The 20,833-nt window shown below is 36.1% G+C and overlaps 1 protein-coding gene across 1 annotated transcript; it reads right to left on the reverse strand.

Annotated features, from left to right (window-relative positions):
• Positions 1–641: 641 nt before the first annotated feature.
• On the reverse strand, positions 642–19,651 carry LOC101545832 (guanylate-binding protein 6-like; the record flags this gene model as incomplete). Its single annotated transcript, XM_055139699.1, has 11 exons — positions 19,438–19,651; positions 18,481–18,608; positions 16,406–16,515; positions 15,992–16,188; positions 13,193–13,435; positions 12,205–12,485; positions 11,316–11,528; positions 10,738–10,840; positions 10,287–10,480; positions 9,999–10,040; positions 642–674 (listed from the first exon to the last, which is right to left on the reverse strand). Coding segments are annotated over exons 1-11 (1,734 nt in total), but the record flags the coding sequence as incomplete, so codon positions are not given.
• Between the last annotated feature and the right edge of the window lie 1,182 nt (positions 19,652–20,833).

Raw genomic sequence — 20,833 nt, forward strand, 5'->3', positions numbered from 1 at the left:
AGCTGTTGTTTATCCGAGAAATAGTGTATGGTTCCTTCGAGTTTGAGTGAGAGTTTAGCCAGATAAAGTATTCTTGGTGAGGCATTCATTTTGTTGAGTTTTTTCACTATGTCCCACCATTGTCTTCGGGCTCGGAGGGTTTCCTCTGACAGGTCTGCTGTAAATCTGAGAGGTGCTCCTTTGTATGTGATATCCTTCTATGACCTTGCTGCTTGCAGAATTGTGTCTCTATCCATAGCATCCATCATTCTGACTATGATATGCCTCAGAGTCTTTTGATTTGGGTCTCTTTTTGCTGGTACTCTTCGGACTCCTTATATCTAGATGCCTGCCTTCTCCAATTCTGGGAATTTTTTAGCAATGATGTCTTTGACTGTGTTTTTTTCAATGGGGTTACTTCCCTGTGGTTCTGGTACTCCAGTGATTCTTATGTTGTTCCTCTTGAAGTCATCTCCCAGGGCTCTGATTCGCTCTATAGCCATTTTGAGGTCTTTGGCCATGATTTGTTGTTGTCTATAAGCTTTCTGCAGCTCATCTTCCAGGTCGCTGATTCTGTCTTCGGCTGTAGTCATTCTACTGTTGAGGGCATCTAGTGAGATTTTTAATTCATCTACCGATTCCTTTATTTGTGTGACTTCCTTTCGTAGGTTTGAAATTTCTGCTTTCATTTCTTCCTGGATTTTCTTGGTAGACCGTTCCAGTGCTTCATTCATCTCCTCCCTTAATTTGTTGGATGTCTGTTCCATGTTTGCTTGGAGTAGGTCGACTCTTCTCCAGATTTCCTCTCTGAATTGTTTATCTGAGAGGTCGTAGATGTAAGTAGCCCCTGTAGATATTTCTGGTGTCTTTTCTTCTCTCTCTCTTCGTGGAGGGGATTTTCGCTTCTTCTTCGTATTGTTACGGAAGTATAGAGTTGGAACTTTGTAGTTATTTATTCCCGTTCCTTCTTGTGGAAAGAAGGGGCTCTGATTGTGCTAAACTTCCTTATTCACTGACAACTTCTATAGTGTCAAACTAAGCTAATGGATACTTTGCATAAGTGTTTGAGATCGCATAAGTGAATTTTCAAAAAAATACACAGTACTGATTGAGGTGAGGTAACAAAGAATATCTGCGGCCATGTTAGCGGCCGCCGCTCTGACAGGTTGCCAAGCCCACTTTGAGACCACGCCCACGGACAGAGGCCACGCCCCTAGTGTCTTCCTGTTAGAGAGGGGGGGGACGGGAGGGCGTGGCCGAGGGATGGTCTTGGTACCTGATGGAGGGGCGCAGTGACAGAGCCAGTTCCGGAGACAGGGTGCGCGGGGCTTCTGGAACTCGGGGGACGCAGACGGCAGCGGGAAGCGGGGGACGGGAGGCCACCATAGATTTTTTGAGGGAGTTATTTGACTTTAGAATTGTTTTCCAGTCTTTAGCTTTGAAAATGTGTTTCTTCTTACTGTTCAGACTTGTTTCTTGCAGGCAGAAAAATGTTGGGCTCAATTTTCAGATCCATCGAGAGAGATTATTGTTATGGGATTTTTTTCCACCTTTCTGCCCAAGTTTGTTGTATTTGAGGTGTTTGTCTTGTCTTAAAGTAGCACATTTCGCTGTTCTTGTAACCATAGTTTTGAGTGTATGAAGTATCTGAGTTGTTGTTGTCTGTGAAACTGTGTGTTGTTCCTTCTGATATGAATTAAAGTCTAGCTGGGTAAAGTATTCTTGGTGAGGTGTTTATTTCATTGAGCTTTTTCACTATATCCCACCACTGTCTTCATGCCCTGAGGGTTTCATTAGATAAGTTGGCTGTAAATCTTAAGGATGCTCCTTTTTAGGCAATTTATTTCTTTGATCTTGCTGCTTTCAGAAATTTCTCTGTCTATGGTTTTTTTCATTCTGATAAGGATGTGTCTTGGAGTATTTTTATTTGGATATCTTTTAGCTGGTACCTGTTCGTCTTCCTGAATTGAATGCATGTGCTCTTCATTTTCTGCTGTTGTCTGGAGGTTTTCTGCAGCTCATCTTGGAGCTCACTGTTTCTGTCTTCAGCAGCTCTTACTATGCTGCTGTGGCCTTCCAATGAGTTTTACAATTCACCTACCAGGTATTTCAGATCTGTCATTTCTGTTTGTAATTTTGTTTGCATTTTCCACATGCTGAACACTTTTCATATGGTTGTGGGCTACCTATATGCCTTCTTTGGATAAACGTCTACATTATTTCTCTAGCTCCTAAAGAACAATTTCTTTGTAAATTTTATCAAATCTGAAGAATGTTATAGATTTATTATAAATTATGTCCACAATGTCTTTATATCTACATATGCCACATACTACATGTTGTTTGTTGTTTTAGTTCAAAAAGTTTCTGAACTAAAAACATGACTTTCAAAAAGTGGACATAAAAAAGTGAAAAGTGAATACAACTGATAGCTTGATGGGAAAAACTTTCTATACCTGATATTTTCCCCCTTATCACCTTTATATTCTTTTTCCATCTTCGGTATTTTACAGTTCTACTATCATGTGTCTTGCTGTGGGTTTCTTTCTATTTAGATTATCAGGTGCTCTGGTTAGCCTCACAAAGGTGCTCTTCTTCAGCCTCTCTACTTTGGACATGTTCTTTACTGTTTCTCCCAGTAAGCTCTCTGCTTATCTTTGAATAAGCTCCAGTCTCATTCTCCCACTTTGCACCTTTTAGGGTATATATTATCCTTCGATTGCCTATTCAGTGGAGTTGAATAGCTCTCCCAATGTTTCTTCTTTTTTTTACATCTTATTTCTCCCCTCTTCATTGTAACTCTTTTCTAGATTTCTCTTTTATCTCAGTAGCTTATCTATCAAGACTTTCTTGTTTTATTCTTTCTATACTACTTTTGATACATCTTTTGTGCCTGTTAATTATATTGCTGAAATAATGTAATTGCTTTTTTGAGTTTACTAGAATATAAGTTTTTTCATAATATCTACTTTTATTCTATATACATTTAGTGATAATGTTCTAGTTTATTTTTGTTATGTCACATTACTTTGAATTAACAAGTAATATGAAGTATCATCCTTCATTTTGTGAGCCTGGTTCCAAGACTGAACTCCTTTTGGCACACTTAAATGACCCCCAAATAACAACAAGGTAATAACAATGGATAGGATTTGGCTTATCTTCCTCAAATAAGATCTACAAATGGCCAATAGTAACAGGAAGATATGAGTTAATAGGTAATCATTTGAAAGATATAAATGCAAGTCATAATAAGATCACTTTTATGCGTGTTAAATGACTTCTATTTAGTCAAGAAGCAGCCAAAAATTACCTAGAAACAAATGAGAATGAAAAAAGATGAATTACTAGAGCATAACAGACACAGAAATAGTTGTTCTGATGCAACTTGCTTGCTTCATTAGAAAATGAAAGCCTCGCACAAATAACCATGCATCTTAGGTTGCTTGAAAAAGGTGTGGGTTTTTTTAAAAATTATTTTTTAGTAAAAAGAAGCCAAGTACCGTTTTCATCAGATAATTTTCATTCCCATGCAAAGTTTCCTAATATACAGAAAATGACAGAAAACATTCATTATTTGTCTTTCTCCCTCTGACTGATTTTCCTTAATATGTTAACCTTGAGCTCCATTCCCATCAGCAAGAGGCAAGATTTCATCTTTCCTGTAGCTGTGTAATATTCCATTCTGAATATATACCACAACTGGTTTTGTTATTTTAATTATAACTTTAATGTATGTTTTTCCTTTACAGAAGAGAGGGAGCATTCTATTTGCTTGTAAGTTGGAGTCCACAAAATAGTGGGTGGAAGGCAGGGAAAATACCTAATTATAACTCTCTTTGTAATAAATTTTCCTTCAGATAGTGCTCAATTTCTGAAAACATTAAGTTTTTTTCTCTTCCCACATAGTAGTTATATGTTTAAATTCAAAATTCTCATAACCAGAACATTAGTGGACAATTTTTTCCTGCATCACAATAACAGCTTTTTTTACTTCTCTGTTATTAGCATTTGGATTGTTTCCTACTCTTGGATATTATGCTGAGTGCTGCAATAAATATAGTTGTATATAGATCGACCCTTAATAGCTAAAAATTAAACCAGAATTCACAGAATTGTCTTTTGATCTTTATTTTTGCTCCAAATTTTATTATTCTCTTGCATATATTTGTTTTCTGGAAAAAAAAACATTAAAATGAATCCATAACTTGTTAGCATCTTTGGGATACAGCAAAAGTGTTACTGCCAAAGAAGTTTAGAGCAAAACAGGATCTATTTCAGAAGAATCACAAATAAAATATCTTACTCAATTCATAAAGGAACTAAAAAAAGAAGGAAAAAACTAAACCAAAAGTCAGATGCCAGAGAATAATCATTTTGCCATTCATATTTTCACTCTGCTTTTATTGTTTAATAAAGAATTACTTTTTTGTTTTTCATATCACAATTTCATGTCTTATCTATTACAAATAACTTTATATTCTTATATACTAAAAAATTTGTAGTTAAACTTTTCATGATCCAACTTGATCCATATGAAATTTATTTTGTTTAAATATTTAAGGGAGTTCCAAGAGTTGGTTTTGGAGCCACAGTTGGGCAATGCTTGGAAACTTTTACCTATTCTGAGCTAAGGGTTGCTCTCAGAAGTGCTCAAAATATTATTAATTAAACGCTGACTACCAGCATGCAAAATATACCCTCAGCCCTTAGAGCTATCTTTCCAATATCTGTATTATTATTTCCACACTGCTTAATCTTTAACCCTACTCTGAGGAAGCTGATATTATTTCTAGAAGCAACGTGCATGCTCATCTACTAATAGCCAATGTTACTTTTATTTTCTTAGCACTAGTATTAGTATCATACAAGAATTAGTAGTAATTTGCTATTTTTATGTTCTCACTTGATTGTTTTGGGACACGCTCTATAGTACTTAGGGATTACTCCTGGTTTTGTGCTCAGGGGTCAGTTCTGGCAAAGTCAGGGCAGCATATGTGGTGCCATTTAAGCCCGAATGGCTACATGCAAGACAAGTTCCCTACTCATTGTACTGTCACTCTGGCCCTACTTTGCTCTTTAACAAAGTTTTAACCTCATTACAGTTATAAACTATTTAAACTTTTTACATAAAATTTAAAAAGTGAAATATGTAGTGAGAAGCATAGGATTATTTCACTATGATGTCCCTGTTCTCTCCAGCACAGACCATGATAAAACTTTCTAATGAATATTGTTATAAAATAGTCCATATTTTCATAGATATTCTTAAACATTTTAACATAGAACACATGTTACAAAAAATGCATATCTCATCTTTATTATACTAATTTTTATATTGTTATGTATTCAGGTGGACTTGATTATTTGTTGGCATTATAGAATGACATATGTGCATGCGCCCAATTTACCAGTTCATATAAATAGAAATTGAACTGTTTCTAATCTTAGTCATTAATGATAATACCGCATGGACTTCTTTTTTACATATGTGTATGATGTATTGATATACATATGATTTTTCACATGAGTATTTCCTAAAGTAAAGATTTATATCAAATTGAACATTTATTTGATCTAATAACTAATGGGCATCAGCATAACCTAGTACATATTAATTATGTTTAAAACTTTGCTGAATGAAAGTAAATAGCATAAACATCAAGAGAGATCTGAGTGTTTAATGTATGTTACAATTTTTTTAAAAGACTACATTTTTTTTGAAATTGTGACTTCATATCTTTTACAAGATCTATTTACCCTCTAGATCAGAAGTCACTGCTGAAGTGAGTATTTTTTTTTTTTTTTGCTTTTTGGGTCACACCCAGCGATGCTCAGGGGTTACTCCTGGCTTTGCACTCAGGAATTACTCCTGGCGGTGCTTGGGGGACCATATGCGATGCCGGTATGCCGGGGATCGAACCCAGGTCCGCTGCATGGAAGGCAAACACCCTACACACTGTGCAATCTCTCTGATCAATGAACTGAGTATAGCACAAAACCCTAAAAGGAATTTAGCCCAACAGGGATTAGTATCCTGAATGTTTTCCAACTGATGAATTTCTGCAACGTTATCTTCATTCCATCTTCTAAAATCTTCATGAATCATCATTGTCTGGGTCCAAAAGTAAAAACAATGCAGAAAAATTAATTCAAAACTCACTTTGGCTCAGAAATATATTTCTTATTTAGTGGTTTTGCCCAACTACCTATCTTACTCCTAAATTCTCTATTGCTCAATCATGAAAGGAGATGTTTGAAACAATGAAGATTCCCAGTTTGATCTGATACTGAGATTTCACATACTCTTCATCTTCTTTACTAATTTTCAATCTTCCACAGTGGGTGATACCACCCCATCCTCTGGACTCATAGAAATACAGCAGGAATGGGTGCAGTGGTAGGTTCAGGCTACAATGGCATGGGTGGTGTGTGGGATGACACTTTCTGCTTGCCAGCTTGATAGAGGTTGACTACCAGGGGGACAATGAGTAACTTTTTTTTCTTAAAAGGAGGCAATTGGTCAAAACAGTTTAGGAACATCTGCATATATTTGTAACTAATTAAGGTTTGACTTGGATGCCCTACTGACAGATGGACAAATTGAATATGCTCCAGTGTAAAAAAAAGTCAGGTGAGAAGTAGCACTGCTATGATAGCAATAATTCTCAGTCCTGCAGGTGATGGTGCAAACAGTCAAATATAGAAATAATGGAACTTCATTCAGTGTTGTAGATTCTGTAATGAAAAATGTCTAGATGTGCAAAGAAAGGATTTTTCCCTATGCCACATGATTATTTTGAGGAGATAATCTAAACTATAGTAATACAAGAAGATTGGCAACTGTCATGGTTCTGTGATTTAAGTCTGGTGATTTTAATAGTTTTTATGACCATAGATTTACCTCCGGGTCTGTATCTGGTAACAGGCATTTAAGTGATTGGCAGAGAACAAACAACTTGTTGCTCATATTAAACACATATGATTGCAATCTGTTCACTTGGGCATCGCTAAATCATTTGAAATCCTCACGATAACAATAAATTTTTATTTACATTGTCTAAAGGCTTGAGAGTATCATGCCTATTTTGAACTCTATAGCTCCATAGTGTAGAATACAAAGACTTCTTTTTTAAAAATGTAACTATTCACAGGATTAATTATTTTAACAAATTGTAAGCAGTAAAAGGCAAAATTATAGCATGAATAACCCCAAGAACTACAGATTGTTAGTACTAAATATTTCCCCCTATTTAGAACAAACTGGGGACTGACCAACCCAGGACACACCCAAGAGAGTCCCTGCAAACTCTTGTTCCCCTAACGCAAAACCACTGCCTTGTCTCCGTTCAGACTCCATTGTCTTGGAACAGGGCCTCACTCAGAAATTAACCTGCTGAAATGTCAGTTGTGCAGGTCTTTGTCACTGAAATTTCCAGGCTTTCAAGGAGACAGGATGGGGTACCCTCACCCACCTCCTTATATTTACAGAAGCCCCTGCAGTCATGCCCACACCCCAAAGCCACTGCCCTGTTAATATCCTGTTAAACATCCTGTTAAAAAATTAACTCCAGCTGTACCATCCTGTTAAAAACTCTGGACTCCCTAGATCGACATCTCCATATTCTCCAACACTGATATTCCACTAGTAGCACTATAGATTGGAAGGGATGTAATATAGAGGGCAACCCATCTCAACTAATCATACCACAGCATAGAATATCTAATGTGAAATAATACCATAGCAAATGCTCATACAAGGACTTAATGTATCCATGGAATTTTCTTCTAAGAAAATAATTTTTGATCCTTTTGTTAGCTATTTATTGATAACAAGCAATATGAAATAAATTATTTTGTGTTTGGTATTGGGGTAGGATTGAAGGGTGGTTCAGAAAATTGGAGACAGTGGTGGAGGTGATAATGATGGGAGCATTGTTGTTGGAATATTGAATGCCTACAAAAAATCATCATGAACAACTTTGCCAACCACGTGTTTAAATAAAGTGTAAGGTATATTTTATAATAAAAGCCTTAGCAATTTTATGTAAATACTAAAAATATATTAGCACAGCATATTTTTATTGTTTTGTTAAAGACATGTAAGCCATGATTATTATCATCATAAAATCCAAGTATAAAAAAAATTTAATCCAATGTACTTTAGATTTCAGAGGTAAGAACTTGCATTCTATGTGACTTATGCATATTTTGTAATGAAAATAAACATTTCATTATATTGTATTAAAAGGTTTTATTTTTATTATTTAATAGGTTAAAATCATTTAGCAACCAAAAATTGCCTCTTAATGATTTATTTTATGATCATTCATTTGCAATTTCTTCAAGTTTTGTTGAAACAATATAAAGTAAATTTCTTATGTGCCTAAGGGATAAGTTTTAGAAAGGGAAGGAAAATAGGAATATTGGTAGAGTGAAGTTTCCACAAGTGGTCTTAGAACACCATTCTAAAATACTTAGAACAACTCTATAGGGGCTGGAATAATAGCACAGCAGGTAGTGTGTTTGCCTTGCACATGGCTGACCCAAGTTTGATTCCCAGCATTCCATATGGTCTCCTGAGCACCATCAGGAGTAATTCCCGACTGCATGAGCCAGGAGTAACTCCTACGCATCGATATTTGTGACCCAAAAAGCAAAAACAAACAAACAAACCAAAAAACAACTGTATACACTGTATAATGAAAAATTTTTTAAATCATGGTACTTTTAATAAAAACAAGTTTTATTAAAGCCCCTGGACCAAAACCTTTCATGAAGCATGATTTGACCTAGCATAAACATATAAATGTTCTGCCCTCCTTACTCTGTCCTGCCCTCACCTACCGAAGAAAAATAGTACAAAAATGGTATGAAGAGTAACTTCATGGACAAAAGAGGAAAAAAATGGATGATCATGGGACACTAATCATAAATCTCCATTAGATTTATGGGACCTGCCTGGGGACCACAATATAGTGTGTCTCAAAAGACCAGGGCACAATAAGTCATATTAACCAAAGATGTTCACCAGACTTCTACATGAAGTGTCTGTAAAACAAAATTTCCTATTATTTTCCTAGATAAACTTCCTCTTATAAAACTGAAGACTTTATAAATGTATATATAGATATATATGCAAATACATATATATACATATATATACACATACATATATACATATTTCAATTTCAATATTGAAATTGAAGACTATACACATACATATATATACATACTATATATATATACATATATATATATATATATACATACACACTGAAAAGAACCAAAGAACCACTGTTGGCAGGGACATGTTGAAAAAGAACCCTGTTTACCAATGTTCGGATGACCATCTGCTTTGACTTCTAAGGAAAACAGTATGAAAGCCTCTTTTTAAAAATTAGAATAGAGTTTTCATATAACTCTGTGACTCTACTTTCTGGCATCTAGCCCAAGAACACAAAAACATTGATTTGAAAAGATGTGTGCATACCTATTTTCACCACAGCACTTAGCACATCGCTAAGATGTGGAATTAACTCAAATGCCCAGTGATAGATCAATGTGTAAAGAATGTGTGGTATACATACATAATGGATTGCTGTGTAGCTATAAGAACATATAAGGCTTTGCAGCTCCCTGCAACCTGGATGATTTGGGAGAGCATCATATAAACCAGAAGCAAGTTAGAGGGAAAAGGACAAATACCATATAATCCCACTCACCTGTGGTACATACAAAAATTAAGCAAGGGAACAGATCATATTAAATGACAGTATGATGATGACAAACACTTGAATTTAACAAACTCTGAAGTTAACAATTAAGATTTTCACACAGGAATAGAGGAGGTGAGGAAGTGGTGAGGGGAAGAGACAGAATAGAGGTAATATAAGGACTGTGGTGGACATTCTTAGCACTTTGGTAGTGCTCACAGTTATGGAAATTGTATTAAAAACCATAGTCACAGTGCAGGAGAGATACAGTGCAGCAGGTAAGGCAATTGCTTTGCATGAGACTGATCTAGAATTGAATCCTTGATAATACAGTTTCTCAGGCATCTTCAGGGTTTACACTTGAACACAGAACCTGAGTAATACCACAGCACACAGAAAGGTATGGCCCAAACAACATGCCCCAGAGAGGAAAAAGGAAAGAAAATGTAATTGTTAAGATTATTGTAAACATATAACCTAAACTATGAAGTTAATTAAACAGTGAAAGAGAGAAAGCTCTTTATCTTTTCTCTGATCCTGTAAGTATATGTAGAATTGAACAGGCCAGTTCCAAGGCCCAGACAGATTTACCTGCAGTTTACGTTCCCACATTTTGTTACACTCTTGCAGAAGTTTTTCTCTTTCTCGAACAACCTTTTGTTCCAGTTGAACTATGTTTTCCTGGAGTCTCTTATTTTCTGCTTCCATCAGTTGCTGCTGTTCCTGTTGCTCCTGTCTGAACAGCTCGTACTCCTGCTCAGTATTCTCCCTCCTAGTCCGCTCCTCTGACCCAAGAAGATGTAGAGAAGGGAAAATATTCAATGAAAAATCATCCCTACATTCCTGAGCTCATAAATCAAACCATAGGGGAGTGGGAGCTGGGTAATCTCTGCATTTCTGCCCTCTCCTGCTATTCGAGAATGTAACAAGAAAGGCCCCCTCTGACAGAGGTACAATTATGACTCCTCCTGAGTTCAGATTTAGTAGTGTGTGTTCGGCGCTAAAAAGGGAAGTCTATGGTGTGTTAAGCCCAGCTTGGTACCTGCTAAGACTTTTTCCCCTTCAGTGAGGGCTATGTCCGACTGCAGGATGAATTTGTCCACTGCTTCCTGTGACTGCAAGAAGTTCTGGAAGACCTCATTTGACTGAAATAAAACAGAAAGAGCAAAGAATTTAGATCGCCTATAATATGTTGCGTTTATGTACATACTTTCCATACTTAAAAGTTATGTACAGCCACCAGCGTGATGGACAGCATGTAGGGTATTTTCCTTGCACATGCCTGAACTAGGTTTGATGCCCAGTATCCCATATGGCACCCCAAGCACTATCAGGAGTAATTCCTGAGTGTACAGCCAGGAGTAATCCCAGAGCATCACCAGGTGCGCCCCCTCCCACCAAATTATGTACAGTCTTCTTATAAAGTCCAACCTCCTAGACAAAAGTCTTCCACTACCAGTCTCTTTACCAGTGATACTTCTATCATCTACTCAGAAAATTAGTATAATAGAGTTCATGTCATCATATCCACCACCACCCCCCGACTGTCGTATTTGAATTTTATATTGTGTTCCTCTTCACTCTATTGTGTAGAATCTTTACACATCCCTGATTCCTCACCTTCACCCCTTTTCTGGGCCTCTGGTTATAGTCCTGCTTAATTCTTTCCTTTATTTCCATGTAGTGTTTGTGCCCTCCAGGAACAAGGAAAGCTCCTGATGAAATACTTTCGTTCAGCTCCTTTGAAAGCTGCTCAATGATAACCTGGCAGTATTTAAAAGATGCCTCTTCATTCTGCAGCAAAAATTCTTTTCTTTTATCCTTTAGGATTTCCTGCAATTATAGATGATATCAAGAGAAGAAAGAATAGTGTCAATACAATTGCAAATAATCTACTAGGAATATAAGTCTAACAACAGTCCTCTGGAGTGAAGCCTCATGATAGGGAAGGAACTGCAACTAAAGGAAACCAAATGTTTTCATTGATTCACAACCTTATAAAGTCTCTACAGGACCTTGGGGAAGTTTTTCACCTTCTTGGTCTCTGGTGCCCCAACAAAAATTGCACTTGCACTGTGAAACTTCTTGATCCTTTGCAATTTTAGCATTCAATATTTCTATCAATAATAATACAGCAGAGACCACACTAAGAGAAAAATGGTATGGGAGAAAGTTTATCAGAATAATTTTTTTTGTTTTTGGAATGAATATATATCCAGAGGAAAATATATCAGTCAGGAATGACTTTTCTTGTTCCGTGCATATTGGGATGTTGTCTAATAATTTTCTTCAGAAGGGTGTCTTACATGGTTTTGCTACAAAGATCAAAAAAACTTTTAAACAAAGAGCCATATTTTAGGAGGAAAAGAATAATAAAATGTAGTAGTTTAAATCACTACATCTCAAGAGATCTAAACTACCTTACCCATGATTGAGAGCTGAAGCCAATAAAGGCACATACATACTTCATTAGTCAAGGGGGTGGATGTCAAAGACAATGCCAAATTACCAGCAGTTTCTTCTGAAACTCTTGGTTTTCATCCTTGAAGGAATGCTTCACGAAAATTGCAATGGCCTCCTTCTCACAGGTTGCATGCACATCCAGTAGCTCCTGGACCGTCTCTGTTGGAAATTTTACTTTCTGAGTCATTTGCTCACTGTAGTGATCAGATGCCTTCTTCACTGCTGCTGGATTCTCAAGCTGAGCTAGAGTTGCCACTGCGTTCTCCAAACAAGGAACTTCTCCACTGCTGATAGTATCCACGTAGGTCACCACCAGAGTAGACAGACCTAAGTAAGCAAATGATGCAGGAAATTGAAGAGATGAACATCAAGCTGTCACTCAATGGCATGCAATATTCAGAATTGGAAATCAGAGGATTCTGTCCTAAAAATTAGTTAATGAGTTGGGAATTTTACAAATACCAGATTGTCACTGAACAGGAATCAAGATTTGGAGACTACATTTCTAATCATCTAACATACAGTCTAATCATTTAACACACAAACAGGTGTTTCTAATTGATTTTCACTTTTGATTTCATATTGACATTTCTTGAGGGTAGGGCATTTATGAATTCTGTGTTGCTTAAAAGTTTACCTTCATCCAAAATACTAAGATATACACTAGAACATATATACTGGTAAACCTTTTTCATTAAGAAATTAAAAGCAAAACATACCAAACATTTAGAATAAATTACTTTTATAAAAATTCTAAAATTTTAAATACATTTCTGAAGAATTGAAACTGAATAGTTACTTTTGGATTCACCCATTCTCTCAAAATATCTGCAGTCTTCTGCAAAGAACACTTTAGTGTAAAAGCTCTCTTTAGAAACTAGTATATGTTTTTCATATCTGGATACAAAGTTTAGCATTAGAGTGAGAAGCTTTGAATTAGTGAAAACTACAGCTTGAATAGAAATGCTCTAAATACGTTATGAGGCACATTCTCTACATGGTGGATCCTACACATATGAAAAAAGGAGACTCACGTTTTCCAGTGACGACTCCCTCTTTGAGTGTCTTGGTTCTTGCATTGGTGAATATATAAGAACAGAATTTTTTGGTTTGTTCCAGAAATTGGGGATCCAGTTGGTTTTCTGGCACGTTCTCAATATTGGCTAGAAGATTTTTGTCATGTACTGGCCAATTAAAGACAAAACACTTCCTTTTTGGAAAGAAATTCCTAGTACACTCTCTGGCAGAATTGGATATTTCCATTTTGGGGTTTCTGCCTGAAGACAAAGAATTCCACATATTTCAGTAAGAATAGTCTAGTGGAAATTGAGCTGAAAATTTTTCATGCAGTGATACTTTTTTTGTATCCTGCTATCTGTATGACAATAACTCTTAAATACAGATATTCAATATTTCTTTATATGGATAATGTATACCAATAAGATAACTATAAAAGGAAATTTGGGGACACATCTGATTCAGCTAAAGGAAACCTAAGGTTGGTAGTCCAAACCTCTATAAGCTAGATTAGTTTGTCTATCAGATGCTGAAAGAACCAATGGCATAAAGAAAGGAAAAGTTAGATGTAGCTTTTAACCTAATTGATACCATAAGAATTAAGTTTTGGCTCAAAAACAAGAACACCACAAGGATGCTGAAGCAATATTCTGAATATTAGTAAAAAACATACTAGCTATTTAAAGAAATTAGTTTGTTGCTGTTCAAGCACCAATAAATGCTATATTATTTTTCAGCAAAATATCCTGCTTTTTTAATCAGGAGTAATAAATGACATTAAAATGTCACTTTCCCTCTGTGAGGTAGAAAATAGAGTTGACCTGACAGTGTTGCTCATCTGTTAATTGATTTCAGAAAAATCAGAAATAAAACCGTTAACATAATATGAAGAGCAGAGGAGACCCCAAGCGGCCACACACGAATGGCTCCTCTGCTCCTAAAAGAACATGATCCTGAAGGGCCACTAACTACTTTTGGCACCAGGCAGCTTCTTGCAGAAATGCCTCTAGACTGTGAACTAAGCTACAGACCCAGGCCACCACCAGAGGGGAAAGGATTTTCTCTCTTGGCCTTTTCTTTCCGCGGCGGCAGTGGCATGGCAACCACCATCTTATAGAGCCTATTAACCGGATTTACAAACTTGCAGTGACGTGACTTCTGTCAGAAATTCATCTGAAATTAATTTCTAAAATACCAGAAATCCAAAACTGCGCAGCTGCAATAGCCTCATATGCTCTTCATTCTCAGCATTGGAAAACAAATTATCTAATGCCTTTTTGGCAGGTTTGATTGTTAGGGGAAAATTCCAAAAAATAATAGTGAGTTTTCTGTTGAAATATTGAATGTAATCAAAGTAAAGAGAGAGAAAAGTGAAAATCATCAGCAACACAGGCGGTGGGTGGGTGGGATAGGAGATATACTGGAGTTCTTGGTGGTGGAACATGTGCACTGGTGAAGGGATGGGTATTTGATCATTGCATGATTGAGACTTAAACCTGAAGGCTTTGTAACTTTTTTATGGTGATTCAAATTAAAAATAATAATAATATGAAGAAATCAGAATTGAAATAAAGTTTTCATGGAATATATCTTCATGTAAATATGATCCATTAAATAATGGGATTTATTAATTTAATAATGTGCTATTTAATAATGCACTATTTATTTTATCTTAAATTATTTCATGCAGCTTTAAATATCTGAATAACTTCATTATATTGAATACTTTTTTACTAGAACCTTATTAAATAAGTATATTTATTATCCGTTAAGAATAGCATTGTTCAATATTTGTGAAGAGAAGCATATAGTACAAAATATATAAAGATGGGCCAGAGCAATGGTGCAGCAGGTAGGATGCATGCCTTACAAGTAGTCTACTCAGCAGTCCTACCACCTCATATGGATTCCTGGACCCGATAGGAATGATCTATGAGTGCAGAGCCAGAAGTAAATCTGAGCACCACTGGGTGTGGCCCCAAAGCAAACAATCAAAAATATGTAAGAATACAGTCATTATCAGAAATATTAAAAATGTATATCTTACAGATATTTTTACAGTATAAAGTTATTTTGAAATTGATACCATATCAAAACTGAAATCTTATTTTCCTCCTTCAGAAATATATGTGTACAAACTTTTTATTAATTCTTTTTCTCTTCTTTTTGAGTCATACCTGTCGATGCGCAGAGGTTACTCCTGGCTCATGAATGCAGGAATTACTCCTGGGGATGCTTGGGGGACCATATGGGATGCTGGGAATCGAACTTAGATTGGCCAAATGCAAGGCAAATGCACTACCTGCTATGCTATTGCTCCAGCCACTAATTTTTCTAAACTTCAATTGTTATTTTTAATATCTGACAAGGTTTTGGTCAGTGATTTTCCTCAAGAAAGGCAGAAAACAAGTCTTAGATTTTTAAAAACATTAGTACACATTGTTATCTAAGTATTAAATTTTAAAGTGTGTAAGAAAGAACTGTTTTGAGTTGTTTTAAGCTATATAATTTTCTTTTTCTTTTATTTTTTTTTGGACAGGACTGACTTGGGTCTCACATGGCATTACTTAGGGGGCTAAATCCTAGCTCTGTGCTCAGAGATCTCTCCTGGTGGGGTTTGCAGGACCATATGAGATACATGGGGTTGAAACCAAGTTGATCTATTTTGTTCTCTTACCTGAACCTTAACTTCAGTCCCTAGATCTTCTTCACAAAATTCAACCTAGTCTCAAATATAAATGCAAATCCAGAAAGAACACGGTTAAGTAACTCCCATACTCTTTGGGCCATCCACCTTCCAAGCCATGAACTCTTACTTTGTTGCGGTTTCAAGGCATCATCCAGGTACTCATCTTCTGTGATAGACTGACCATCTATCTTCAGCTCCAGAGTGAAATCACGGACAGTCCAGATAAAGTCTGGAAAGAAATTCACAAATTCTGCAGAATCTTCTACTCCATCAGGGCAAGGGGAAGACTTTGCCTTAATGAGTTCTGTGAGCTCTGTCACATAACTAGGACTTAGTCAAAGGAAAGAAAATCACATCCACAAACCATACATAATAATAATAATAATAATAATAATAATAATAATAATAAATTATGCATACTCCATTGGCCTGTGTCCCTTGCTACCACCTATCCTGTCCCAGGGACTTGTAAAAAGAAACTGATTCTGTCTCCATTCAAATAACACAAGGGCACTTGGCGGTTTGGTTCCTGGAAGGATACTGCAGCTGCTCCAGGGCCTGTTTATTGATGGTGCCCACGCTGTTGTAGACAAAGCTGCTGCACAGAAGTATAGCCAAGGCAAAGATCCACGAGTCATTCTTAGGGTCCTCCTGGAATATAGATTTGTAATGAAGCATTAGCAACTACTTTTTGGAAGTCCGATCAAACTCTTAACCATTCTTTTATTTATACTTTAATTAACCCATTACCTAGGCAAATAAATAGGTGTAAAGACACACATAAATGAAGGTATCAAATGTGATAAGTATAAGGAATGTCTTGTGATTTTAATACTTTCATAAATAAACTATTCTAAACATCATAAATTTTTCCTGTTTTAAATTGCATAGAAACTGGAAGAGACAGTAGAGTAGGTAAGAAATTTTTCTTATATGTGGTGGACCCTGGCTTTTCATATGGTATCCCAAGAGCACTAAGTTTTATCCCTGATCACAGAGCCAGGAGTAAGCCATGAGCACTGACAAAAGCAAAATAACAAACATGCACAAAACAGTAATATATATAGAAAAACTCACACCTAGTATATAATTTGCTGCTTAAGAATGAGTCTCAGAACATCCTCATTGTTCACATATTCACTAACCATTGTCTATGTAAAATATATCAAGGAAGACATAACTATATATTCAGCTTATATTAATGAATAAATATTTCTGGAAAGGCACATGATGTTTCCCAGAGATTTTATATTTCAAATAGCAAAGTTAAAATGACAATTGTTATTTTCAAGAAAACAATGTCATAGCAATGACAAGAATCCATGAAATATTGATAAGACAAATATCCACAATAAAAATGACAATTTTCATGATGATTTTACACATAGGAATGGACACAAGCAGCAGGACCTCTAGCTTTAAAATAAATTAAATTGGAGTCTGGAGAGAGAGCCATGAACAAGTCTGAGCATAGCTGGGTGTAATCTAAGATTTTTATAAAAATTCATTTAAATGTCATCAAAAAAAGAACAATTCTTGACCTGATATTACAGGGTTAAAGTACATGGCTTGCCTTGTATGACCCTGGCTTAGTGTCTGGCATTGTATATCTGCCTCCAGCCCTAGTATTACCTCCTGTAGTTCTAAAGGTTCCTGGCACTGCCAAGTGCAGACCTGAAGTCACTCAAGAACATCCAGAGAGTCCTCAACACCACAAAGCTTGAAAAGCACCACATTCTCTGTCCCTTAATCCTCTGCATAGAACTAAAAACACCAAATATTTGATACTTATTCAAGGGTCCCCTCCTTCTACTGAGTGTTGCTTTGGCCCAAATAAACAGACAAATAAAATAAACCACATCTCTGTGAGTTTGAGAAAGAGTTTCTGATATTACAGGTTATTTATAATATTTGGGGGGCAATACTTATAATGCTCAGAAGTTGGTATTCTTAACTATGAAGGCATGCATAAGTGAGTTATCATAACCTTTTCTCATCTCAGGATCTCAGGATAATTCGAAAAGCATATTTCAGTCTGACAGCTCCCACAGAATTGACAGAAGTAGGGTTGAACTGCCAGTAGAAGTTCCTCTTACCAATCTGCCTTCATTTCAACAACATTTTACTCATTCTGATTGCATGCATGTATTGTTCTAAAAGGGAGAAATTGTGCTTTAGGAAAGGATTTTGATTTGGGTCACTATGTAGGTTTGTATGTATGTATGTATGTATGTATGCATGTATATATGTATGTATGTGTCTATCTATCTATCTATCTATCTATCTATCTATCTATCTATCTACCTATCTATCTATCTATCCATCTATAGATAGGTTCAAAGCCCAGAGGCCTGGAATTCCTATGTTCAAAGATCACAGATCAAATTTTATTAAAAAAATCACTCATTGACAATGAAAAATAATTATTTTAATTTACTAAAACAACCAATCTTGTCATACCTAGAAGAAAGATTCAACTTAACCAAAATTTATTCATTTATAATAACTGGGTTTCAGAAATCTAAAGTAGATCAGAATTGTTAAATTGGTTAAATTAAGAATCCTCAGGAGAAAGAATGAAAGTGAGAAGCAACTACCTGTGGCTTTTTTCCATACCTTTTTAATATCTCCCAAGCCCTCAGTGTCCAGTAGGACGAGGACTTGTTCTGGATTGCAGGGGTGGGGAAGACACCACATCCAGATACCCTTAGTTTTAGATTGCACTGTTGAGCACAGAGGAAAACCTGCATGGCGAGAGGTAAAAGCATAACAGGGTAACAGCAATTTATCTATGCAACCAGAGAACACCACAAAATTAGTTTAGGAAGGAATATAAATACCTCAGGATGCTGAAAGGTGTTTTTTTTTATTTCCTCAAGAATGAAAAACATTATGCAAGTTATTTTTTCAAAGCAAAAACTTCAGCTTTGAGAATGATGCCTCACAAAGACTCACAATATAGATAATGTTTTATCAATGATTAGACAAAATGTAGACAGTGATAACCATTACAAGAGTATAATAAATGAAAGTATGTTTTAAAGTCAATGAAAGACAGATTGCATAGAGCATTTGGAATAACAAAATTAGAAAGGGAAGTTTATATAATATCTATGCATTAGTGCAAATATTTCAGATAGAAACAGGATATGTTTCAAGAGAAGGTATATATATGTATACATATGTACAATCTATATATATATAAAAATATATGTGTATATATATTGAAAGAGCTTGGAGAGTGAGCAGGTGAATGTTGAAATTTCTGTAATTGAGGAGATATTTTCCTTGTTGGAAGCAAAGCTAAAGTGGGTAAGTAATTAATTCCAATTAAACATTCCAAGTTGATGTTGAAATGTTTTATCGAGAGGATTTAATTTCTCCTTTTATGTGACCAAGGATGAAAGTCTGAAAGATTTTATAATAAATATATATAAAACCCTACATTTTATAAAACATATAGAAACTGATACATATAAAGTTTACATATATAAATATATTATATTTTGCATTATATATCTACATATATGTATTAGAGAGAAGCAATTTTTTATGACTCAGTATACTACTCACCATGGTTTTTTCCTGCAAGACAATTCATCAGGTAGGATTTGCCTGTACGATACATCCCTACAATGGCCACCACCACCACCGGCTGAGAAATCTTCTGTAGGATCTCTAGAGCTTCCTGGTTCACTGACAATATTTCATTCTTGTTTTCCACCAGACAAATGGGGGTCATCATGTTGGGTCCAGATGCCATGAAAACCTGTAAACCAAGAAGAGCCTCCAGTAGACGAAAGACTAAAGTGTCATTTTTTGTGTTTTGTTATCCAAATGGCACATCAATTTATGACTACGTCAGAATTTTTTTAAATAAAATGTAAACTAAACTTTACAGACTGTCAGAGAGATTTTTAAATTATTCCTCTGCAATCTAATGGTTTTACTGATGGTGTAGAGGCCATTACTCTCCAAAAGTTTGCCCCAGCAGTCACACCCATGAACCACCTCCAGTGCTGCCCCCGTGTAAGCTTGTTTACCAGCCTTGATGCAGAGACTCATAAATATATCTTGGAAGAAATTAACAAGCTGGAAAAAAGTTTTGACTGACACCCATGAATGCCTGAGATCTTTGGAAAACCACAGAGGGGAACAGGTCAACCTAGTGTCCACCTGAACAGACACCCAGCAGCAAATTGCTCCCAATTTCAAACTCACCAGCATCACCCCGCCCAGAAATTAGGACCCAGCCTCACCCAGAAATTAATGTGCTCTAAAACTAGGTACGCAAATTTTGTCACTGAAATTTGCAGCTTTCCATGGAGTCAGGATAGACTAATCTCACCCCATTTCCAAGTACTTCTGAAAGCCCTAGTCATTATGTCCACACCCCAAACCACCACTCAGTTATAAATGAACTCCAGATGTACCACCCCTTAAAAAATTCTGAGAGCTTGAGTGATAGCAGAGAGGGTAGGACACTTGCCTTGCACGAGGCTGACCCGGGTTTGACTCAGCATCCCATATGGTCCCCTGAGCACAACCAGGGATGATTCCTGAGTGCAGAGCCAGGAGTAACCCCTGTGCATCGCCAGGTGTGACCCAAAAAGCAGAAAAGAAAAAAAAAGAAAATTCTAGACTTCCTGTAGTGAATGTGGCTGCACAACTTCTCAATCTTTGCAATACTAATAAACGAAGAGTACCATGCCAGATTGAATGGGATGTAATGCATAAGGTAATCAATCTTGATTAACAAAACATAAACACAGAAAGCTTAACCTGTAACAACATCTTAATAATGTCTCCTATAAGAACTTAATGTCTTCATTGTGAGATACAACAATTTACACAAATTTTTCTTCTAAGGAAACATTGTTTTACTCATTCTGTTAGAAAAATTTTTGATAACGAGCAATACAAAATAAATTATTGAGGGCCTCCTGTGGGGGCAGACTGAAGGGACAGT

Source organism: Sorex araneus, chromosome 5, assembly GCF_027595985.1.
Source record: "Sorex araneus isolate mSorAra2 chromosome 5, mSorAra2.pri, whole genome shotgun sequence".
NCBI lineage: Eukaryota > Metazoa > Chordata > Mammalia > Eulipotyphla > Soricidae > Sorex > Sorex araneus.